The sequence below is a fragment of the Dendrobium catenatum genome, unplaced genomic scaffold (assembly GCF_001605985.2).
Source record: "Dendrobium catenatum unplaced genomic scaffold, ASM160598v2 fragScaff_scaffold_265, whole genome shotgun sequence".
Lineage (NCBI taxonomy): Eukaryota > Viridiplantae > Streptophyta > Magnoliopsida > Asparagales > Orchidaceae > Dendrobium > Dendrobium catenatum.
This window is the reverse complement of record NW_021318727.1, coordinates 563,188-573,341: the sequence shown is the minus strand read 5'-3', so window position 1 is coordinate 573,341 and position 10,154 is coordinate 563,188. Positions and strand designations below refer to the sequence as shown.

Sequence of the window (10,154 nt, the reverse complement as noted above, 5' to 3'; positions counted from 1 at the left end):
CGCCCTCCACTGCCAGCCATAGCCATCCACTGTTGGCCACTATTGGCCACCAACTGTAGTCATCTTTGCATTTTAAACTACATTTATTTTACTTCAAGAAAAAAAATCTCTTTATTTTTATTTACATTCATCTAAACAACTTCAAACATTTAAATATATTATATTTCTTTTACATTGCATTCATTTTACTTAACTTAAAATAAAATATATTTTTTATATACACAAATATTAATATTATTTAAAATTTAAAATGATGCAATTAAATATAAAAATTCAAAAGTTAAGTATGCAAACACCGATTTTATAATATGTATGTAGATCCCCAAAAATAAACGAAGCGTTGAAGCGAAGGAAACTTACTTCTTTTAGCCATTTCGTCGAGCATTTCGCAGAGGGAAGCTAAAATTGGGGTGACAAATTAAGATTATTAGGAGAGGAAGAGGTGGTAGGAAGGAAAGAAGGGTTGAGAGAAATCTGGCAAACATTGGAGTATTGCGGGCTAGGAAGCAAGGGAGCAATTTTGGGGGTGAGGACGAGGAGGATTGCAGACCTTGGCGTCGCAGATTGTCGTCGATGGCTGTCTCCTGGTCCTCTCTCTTCCGGATTTCTCTCCTTTTCCTCCTCCTCGCCGCCGTTGTCACGGCCTTCGTGACCCTCCCAATAGAAAAGGTAATGAATTTAAATTCCTTTTTTTTTTGTATGCGATCCGGATGTCGTATGTGATGTTTAATAAATTCCGTGGTTTAGTGAGTAAATACTTTTTGGCAGTGTGAAGTGGTTGGCTTGTTGTGGGATGATTAGGTTCGCTGACGCTTTTGAGACTTGGCGGTTATCTGCGACGTCTAACTTTTTCTCATTGTCTTAAGCGTGGGGGGAGTTTTTTGATGGAGAATATCTTGATGTTTTTTCCAATGAGTTTTTTCAGCTAGGAATTGGTTATATGCTAGAATTATATTTATCAGTTCATTCATATTACTGTATTTGATGTAGTTAAATTCATAAATTTTACTATGAGCTTCGTGAAATTTTTGCCCGCTTATGAAATGTTTGATTTGACATGAAAGTCCACAAGTTATTGAATTTTAGTTCTAGAACTTAATGCATTTTTTTGAGAATTACTTACTTGATCAATTAATTACTAAGAAAGTAGGGAAATTTGACTTTTTATCGCTCATATTGTACCTATTTTGACTAATTTTTCTATTATATTTTTATTTGGGTAAATATTCTTCAAAATATTATTTTTGGATCAAAACCCCTCTATGACGGATAACCCTTTATATTCATGGATATTCATTAACATTTAAGTTGAATAATCTACTTTATCAAAATGAATTATTTTTTTTTTATTGACATTAAATTTTCTGTTGGTTAACTTAAATTAACTTGTTTGTCATACTAATAGTTGAGTATTTGGCTATTTGCAGTGAATGAACCATTTAAGGATCTCAGACTGATATGATTGGTTCAAACCTGGTTCAAATGATATTTTTTTGTATGCCTAGATTTGAATTGCAATGCTTTATACTATTTGTTATTCGTATAAGCTATTGGCTTCAACTACCAATGTTGTCTGATACTTGAAGCTGAACAATGAGCATGTGATTACAACTAAGATTCGATGGATTTGTTGTTTTCATCCATCATTTCCTTGAAATTTGTATTGGAGGTTTAATAAACTTTTGAACATTGAGCATGTTGAATCGTGGCACTAATAAACTTTTTATCCATTAGCCTTTTTAAATCATTATAGCTAATTAAAAAATTAGGAATTAATAAAAAATTTAAGAGCCTTAATAAACTTTTGAGCTTGTGAACTTCCAAACCCTCTAGGTTCAAACCAGTTAAGATTTAACTCGTGAAGTTGCAAACCCTTCAACTTCAAACCAAAAGTCTCAACTTGGACGTATTAAAAATAGTGAAAATTGGACTTTGTAGCTCAAATTAGCTCCTCTCCATAGCAATACAAGTTAATTAAAAATTCATCGATTATAAATACTAAAATATTAGTCTACAAAACTAGTTTCTTAAGTTGGACTTGAGGATTTCAATGTCGATTAGGAATGAGTATTAACCTTGACTCATCATAAATTTAATGAATATCTGCAAATATAGGGGGTTATCCCTCATTAGGGGTATTTTGGTCCAAAAAGCATTTTGGAGATTGCACAAATAACAATATAATTGAGTTATTTGTACAAATTAGTGCATTTTGAGTGACAAATAGTCAGCTTTGCCATAAAGTATTAGTATAGTAATTGTAAATACTATAATATTAGTATGCATTTATTTATGATCAAGTATGAAATTATTTTATTAAATAAGTTTGGAAAATATTAAGTAAAGATTAAAACATTAATTTAATGGACACTTTATGAAACTTATAGCCTACTAAACATTGGAACAGAATTTACAATAAGTGAGTACATTAAGAAAGGAAAAATAAAACGCCACTTAAAAATTCAATTTGATGAAGCTTATTTTTGCAGCTTTTGTTCAACCACTTGCAAAAACATATTTTTAACAAACTGGCCTCAGGGACCTTAATTGTAGGGGTAAATATGAAACCACAGTGTACTCAATTATATGCTTTTTATTATAAAAATGTTATAGGAAATGTAGGTTTATTGTAGGATGGGTCCATTTTAATCTCCGTTTTTGTCTTTTAGTTTAGATCATATTCATTTTGGGTTAGTAAATTGTTGGCATTGAGTTATTGAACCTTAGTTTAACATTTATTCTTCATTCTTACATCCGAGCTTATGCTTTTGTATCAACTTCTCACCTATCTATCAAAGTCTTGAGTTTACGTTTTAGTAGAAATGGTCAATGCTTTCCTTAGTTTTAGCTTGTAAAGTGCAACTTGTTTGTGTTAAGGGCTCTGCCAGAATGTAAAGTTAAAAAGTCATTGGGTACCTGGGTTCAATAGAGTAACAGGTCACTATCTGTTAGCATGGTTTGGATCTTGAAAGGTTTTGTGACTGTCATTCTAAAAAATGAAGTTTATTATTATTATTTTTCTTTTAAGCTTCATTTTCTATATGAATAATGATAATGTTAAGATGTACATGTGCTGAAATTAGGAGATAAAGTGGCAAGAGAATGTAAATAGAGGCTGTGATAGCAACATGGTACAAGATTGTAGAAAATAGATTGATATTTGGGCATTTATTAAAAGCAATAAAATGTGCAATTAAGTCAGCTAAGATTGAATCGGGTATGCAAAGGAAAAAATGAGTAAACCAATGGTAATTTAACTATACGCTATGAATGAAAAGTTGCATCAAGTAAAGTTAACACCAAAAATACATTTGATAAGTTAATGGAGAGGAAGGATTTATAAATCTGATACCAAATTTTTGGTATTAAACCTAATGATGTTCTTTGTGCGTGATTAGGAAGTGGTCTTTCGGTTAGGATATATTTCTAGCTAAGGGTCTAGCATGGTGAAAAATATACATAAAAACAAGTAGAATTAATTTAATTCAATACTTACACAATGCTAGTTTTCTCCGACATGACATGATACATCTATAAAAGTAAATGAGAACATAGAGAAAATAATGTTTAAAAATGTTATAATGAAAAGAAAATTGAGCATGCTATAACAAGCAGATCCAGCACTAAATTGACGATGACTTGAAATGCTTTTTTTTTTCCAAAAAAGTAGTAAATTATACCTTATGGAATCAGGTTTTCATGAATTAAATTTTAGTAGAATGAGGTAATAGTATCTACCTTCAAACTTATTATCTAGAGAGAGAATAGTTGAGGATGTCGTTGAACAAGCATAATAAGTTTAATATATCGATTTCCATAAAATGATCAAAGGAGAAGGAATTTACCAAATTGTGAGTTAGAAATTATTTTACTTACAAATCAATTCATTATATGGTGATTATAATGTCAAATGGGCAAGAGATGTTAGTAACATTTTTGTAATGTAATAGTCAAATCTTCCTTTAGCTCTGAAAATCAGAAAGAATCTATCTTAAATACTTGACTATATAAGGTTGAGGGATGTAAAGGAAGGGGCTTATATTTCGTAATACAGCACTATTCGTTTATCAGTACAAAGAACTTGTGAAAACACAAGACGTCATTTTTATTCTCACTAAGAATGTCATCTCGCTAGGGTATTTGTACTTCCAAAGACCTGATTTAAGGGGACTCTTCCATTGAGATTTATTTTACACTACACCATTATCTTCTTGTCTTAATTTACATATGGTAGACTTGTGCATTTCGATGCTTTCAATTAGGGGCTATATATTTGGTAAGAGTAAAATGTGTATGTTTAGACATGTTACTTGAGAATAATTTCTTTGAATTTAACACAAATATATTTTTTGAACTTTATCTTCACTTCATCTTTTGTTTGAAGCAAATATGTGCGGGCTTCAGTAAATATTTTGGTACTTTGAAGTTCATCTCTATATTGGATGTACTTTGCGGTTGTGACCTTGATAGATTTTTTTGGTGCTAAGTTGTAATTTCTTTCTGGTAATTTTATGCATTTGTGCTTGATCATTGCTGAGATGATATTTGAGTTTTCTGAATAATTCTCTAATAGTTAAGTTGTGCTGGTCATGGCTCACATTTTTTGTACTAAATGTTTCTAATATATGTTTCTTAATGCAGATATTAAAGGACTTTTTGGTGTGGATTCAGGATAATCTAGGGCCATGGGGTCCTGTTGTTCTGTGAGTAATAGTTGCTTATTCTTTTTTCTGCAGAATACTTGTTTCACATTTTATTAATTGGTCAATGACTTTGGTTAATAGTTCTTATTCAAGTTTTCTAATGAGCGACTTTAGATTTGCATCACCTATTCCTGGAAACAACCTTTTTGATTATTCTATGTATTTTTGAAGTTCAAATTGCTACTTTTATATGCACTTAGTTTTCTATTTATTTTATGTTGTTATTATCATTGAAGATAATAGTGCTTCATAATAATTGTCTTCTTGAAGTTTTGTTTTTATGACAACTTGAGAGTTTCATAATGCAACTTGTTTTTTTAGATATTATGGTTTCCTTGTAAAGAAGACTTCATTTCTAATCTTCATGGCAAATTGCTAGAGATCTTGAAGTTGTGCACTTCACATTTTCATCTGTAATATATATTAAGACCATGGTGTAGATGAGCTTAACTTTTGCCAAAGTGGAGGCATATTTTATGCTAACTTATTTCCTAATAAATTTTAATTGTGAGATTTGGCTCTTCGGCATACAAAACTATTTCATAATGCTCTACTTGATTTGTTACTATTATGATCCAAAACCTTTGTTGCATGAAAATAAGGATCTTAATTCTGTTTCTTTTTTTTATTTTATTTATTTCTCAATATGCTGTTCTTTTTTTGAAAAGTTACATTGAAGGTTGACGTGTTGTTGGTCACAGGGCAATTTCATATATACCATTGTCCGTTCTAGCTGTTCCAGCTTCCATACTAACTGTAAGTGACCTGCTTGTTTTTTAACAGATTATAAAGCATATTGTTGTAATATATGTCTTTTTTTCAATTCTTTTAATGTTTTTTCTTACAATCTACTGAGTAAACAATTTTTTTACCATATTTTCTGATCTTTGACTTTTACCAACCTCATATTATTCAGAAGGTTTTCTAGATTATGTCACACTTGGTTAGATTCTTGTGTTTTTTCTTATATATATGAGCTGATCTTCTTGAGTGTTCAAATTTTGTCTATGAAACTAAAATTATGATAAGAACTTGGATATAAGTTTCCTAACAGGCAAATTAATGAAATTAATAGATATTATGATTCATAGGAAGATAAATATTTTATGCATTCAAGAAACTAAATGAGTTGGAGAGAAAGCTAAGGAGATTGATAGTTTAGGTTTTAAACTATGGTATTCTAGTAAAAAAGTCCTATTAGAAATGATGTATGTGTGATTATAAATAAGAGTTTGAAGGATAATATTGTAAAAATTAATAGAATTGGAGATAGAATTATAGTTTTAAAATTTATTGTTGATTATTAATATTAGATGTGCTTATGCTCCTTAAGTAGGTTTGAATATGAGATCAAAATTAAAATTTTGAAACGACTTAGAAGAATTAATACAAAAGATACCTCTTAAAAAAATTTTATTGGAGGATATTTAAATGGACATGTTAGTAGAGAGGTAGATGATTTAAAAAGTATTCATGGTGTCTATGAGTTTGGAACAACTAATGAAGGTGGTTAGACAATATTAATTTTTTTTTAGTTTATGATTTTGTAATTGCTAATATTTTATTTAAGAAAAGAGATGAGCATCTCATCATTTATAAGAATGGTCATAGTAAAATTTAGATTGATTATTTTCTTATAAGAAAAATAGATCGTTTAGATTGCAAAGATTATAAAATTATTCTGAGTGAAAGTTTATGTACCAAACATAGCTTATTAGTTTTGAAATTTAAAATGAAGGGTTAGAAAATAAAAAATAAAGTAAAAAATTATTCTAGGATAAGATGGGGGCTTTTAAAGAATATTTACAAAAATATTTTTGAGAGCAAAATACTAGATCTTAAGATTTTATCTATGCATAAGGAAGCTGATGTTATGTGGAAAAATATAGCTACTGATATTAAGAATGTTACAAAAGATGTGCTTGGAGTATCAAACAAAAAAGCTCCTAATATTAAAAATAGTTTGCAGTGTAATCAAACTGTGCAAGAAAAGATAAAAAATAAGAATATTTGTTATAAAAAGTAGTTTTGATGTAAAAATTCTGATAATTGAGAAATATATAAAGACGCCTGTAAGGAGTTTAAGAAAACAATATGCGATGTAAAGATTTTAGCTTTTAATGATTTATATAATAGATTAGATACTAAAGATGACAAAAGATATATGTATAAGTTTGCCAAACAAGAAAATGATAGTTGTAAAGATTTAGTTTAAGTGAAGTGTATTAAGGATGACGATCAAAAAGCACTTTTTTTTAGAAGAGAATATTCAACAAAGATAAATAAGATATTTTTTCTAAACTTTTCGATGAAGATTATGAGAATGCGATTGACTTTAGTGACCTTGGAACTCTAAATGAAAATAAATATTTTTGTTTTTATCAATGTATTAGTAAATTTGAAGTTAGAGAGGCTTTAAAGAAAATGAAGTTTGTAAAAGTTGTTGAATCTGATGATATTCTAATAGAGGTATAGAAATACTTAGGAGATGAAGGAATTTCTTGGCTTACTAAACTTTTTAATATTATTTTAAAGACCAAAAAGAAGTCAGATGAGTGGAAATGAGTGTGTTGATTCCTATTTTTAAGAATAAAGGTGATGCACAAGCAAATTATTGAGATATTAAGATAATGTGTCATACTTTAAAACTATGAGAGAGAGTTATGGTGCATAGGTTGTGGCGTGATACTAATGTTTCTCATAATCAATTTGGATTTATGCCGGGTAGGTCTACTATGGAAGCTATACATTTATTGAGAGATTTGATGGAGAAGTATAGAAAGAATAAGAAAGATCTACATATGATATTTATTGATTTAGAGAAAGCATATATATAATATATATATATATAATATATATATATATATATATTATATATACTATTGTGTTAAAAAAAGTGCTATGAGAGTTCTAGAAAAGAAGAAGGTTAAAATGTTTACATTCAAGTCATTAAGGATATGTATGCATGAGCTATTTCTTGTGTAAAACCACAAGGTGGTTTGACCAAGTATTTTCCTTTTTACAGTATGGATATACAATTGCAGTTCAACCTTAAGCCCATATCTTTTTTGCTTTAGTCATGGATGTTCTCACTACACATTTGCAAGAGGTTGTACCCTGGTGTATGTTTTTTGTTTAGTATATTCTTCTTGTTGATAAGACTAGAGACGGAGTTGAAGGTAAACTTGAATTGTGGAGGTCAACCTTAGAGTCTAAAGGCATTCGTTTGAGTAGATCTAAAATTGAATATATGGAGTGCAATTTTAGTAATAATAGATCTAGTGGATGGATTGTGCCTTTGGGTGATGAAACCATTAATAAGAGTACATATTTTTGATATCTTAGGTCAATTGTTCATAGTTTAGGTCAAATAGATAGGGATATTATTAGTAGAATTCAAGTTAGATGGTTGAAGTAGATGAATACATTAGGCTTGTTGTGTGATAGAAAAGTCCCCATCAAACTTAAGGAAAAATTTTATAAGATGGTGGTTAGAACTGCAATACTTTATGGTGCAGAATATTGGCCATTAAAAGAGAAGCATAATATTAAGTGTTGCATAGATGAGGATGCTCAGGTGGATGAGTGGCTTTACTCTTAGAGACAAGATACGAAATGAGCATATACGTGAAAAGGTTGGAGTAGCTCCAATGGAAGATTAGATTAGAGAGAGTCATCTTAGATGGTTTGGTCACATAAAGTAAATGAGCCGGTTAGGAAAGTAGTGTATTTGAGTTGACTTATGTTAAGAAAGGTAGAGGTATACCTAAAAAGACTTGGTTAGCAAATATTAAAAATGACATTTCTTTATTAGATTTAAATGAGAATTTAACTCTTAACTTATCACAATGGAGAAAAATGATTCATGTAGCTAACCCCACAGTGGGATAAACTGTTGTTGTTGTTGATGTTGCTGCTACATCTTTTGCTTCAACTCAAATACTAGGGAATTTTCTACTTTTAGCTGCTTAGAAGTGCAAGTTATGTTAATTTGATGTTTTTGATGAATTCTACTCTTGTTGCACTTACCCCATCCTTTTTGTCTAAGGAATTTTGCGTTAATTATTACCATGCTTACACTGGTTTCTTTTGTTGTCTTATAAAATTGTATATATTCACGCTTCGCCAGTCATTAAGATTGGACATTCTTGTGTCAATATTTATAGTTAAAAAACTTGAATTACCTACCTTTGACTTAGGATATTATCCATACGCTATAGTCTCCTAGTTGGTAGTAATCATGCTAGCTTAAAATGACTTGTTATCTACGAGTGAAACCTATTCGTGCTTCTCTTAGCAAAATAAAGGAAACTCGTAGGCGATGCTTGCGATGTAGGATGTAAGCCCTGTGCACGCTTTTCTTAACATGACGGGGAAATTCAAATCTAAGCACTCGACTATTCGTGAGCATTGTTTTAACATAGCGCGCGGGGGGGGGGGTGGTTATTGAAGAGAGAGTTGTTGACATTAAATGCATTAGGGTTTAAAAGTTCGAGGAGGATGTTGCTAGAGAAAGTTGTCGCATAAAATTTCTCCATCCATTTTTTTTATTTACCCGATTCTAGCTCTACATCAACTTCCTTTATTCCTCAACTAAATAAATTAAATTAGAGTTGAAGTTCCTGAATTCCAAGGATTTCTGAATTGCCTCCCATTGTTGGATCTGCAACCTGAACCAAGTATGCAAAAAGCAACTCAACAAAGTTTTTCGGCTTTACTACAAGCTACAATCACCTACGTCATGTATCTAATCAGCCACAAATTCACAAACACATAATCCATTGACGCTTAACCCACCCATCGTCCCACTACATCAAATGCATGTCTACAACATGAAGAGCAAGATCATCTATCATAGCATCCCCACCAATAACAAGAAGTCATACAAACCCACCAAGTTTCACTGAGGCTAAAAAAAGAATTTACTACAAGCATCTTAATGAATGAACTCTTAAAATAAAGTGAGTCATGAGACTGTGATGAATGACTAATTAGGAAACCTTAGAAAAGAGAACCAATCGTAAGAAGGGAAACCAAAAGAAAAGCTTTCTTTAATTCATCTTAAACTCTTAATGAATCACAAAGCTCTAGATATTATTTATAGAAATAGGCCTTATTGAAAATTAAAATCTACTTTGGAATAATATATAAATGACAATTAAAAACAACATAAAATAATTGAATAAATATTTGGCACAAATAAGACTTAATATTGATAGCTAAGGGAAGCATCTTGCACTGCACCATCATGCTTTTGTCATCACTAGAATTATATCATTTTGCAGGTAGTATGTACCATGCTATTCACCTTGAATATCATTCTATTAGCATTTGTGAATTTCAATGGAAACACGGCACTTCTTTGATACCAATGGTATCATTTAGTTTAGATGACCTTTCGTTGTGTAATTTCTTCCTTGTGATATTACTTTGATATAAATTTGTTTATTA

At 30.4% G+C, this 10,154-nt stretch overlaps 1 protein-coding gene across 1 annotated transcript in view; it reads left to right on the top strand.

The window, feature by feature from the left end:
* The first annotated feature begins 300 nt into the window (after positions 1 to 300).
* Positions 301 to 10,154, top strand: part of LOC110095815 (TVP38/TMEM64 family membrane protein slr0305) — a 58,598-nt gene continuing 48,744 nt past the window's right edge. The window contains exons 1-3 of the mRNA XM_020821546.2: positions 301 to 669; positions 4,642 to 4,703; positions 5,405 to 5,459. Of these exons, the coding sequence (XP_020677205.1) occupies positions 574 to 669; positions 4,642 to 4,703; positions 5,405 to 5,459 (213 nt within the window). The 5' untranslated portion in view covers positions 301 to 573. The remainder of the gene's footprint in view (positions 670 to 4,641; positions 4,704 to 5,404; positions 5,460 to 10,154) is intronic.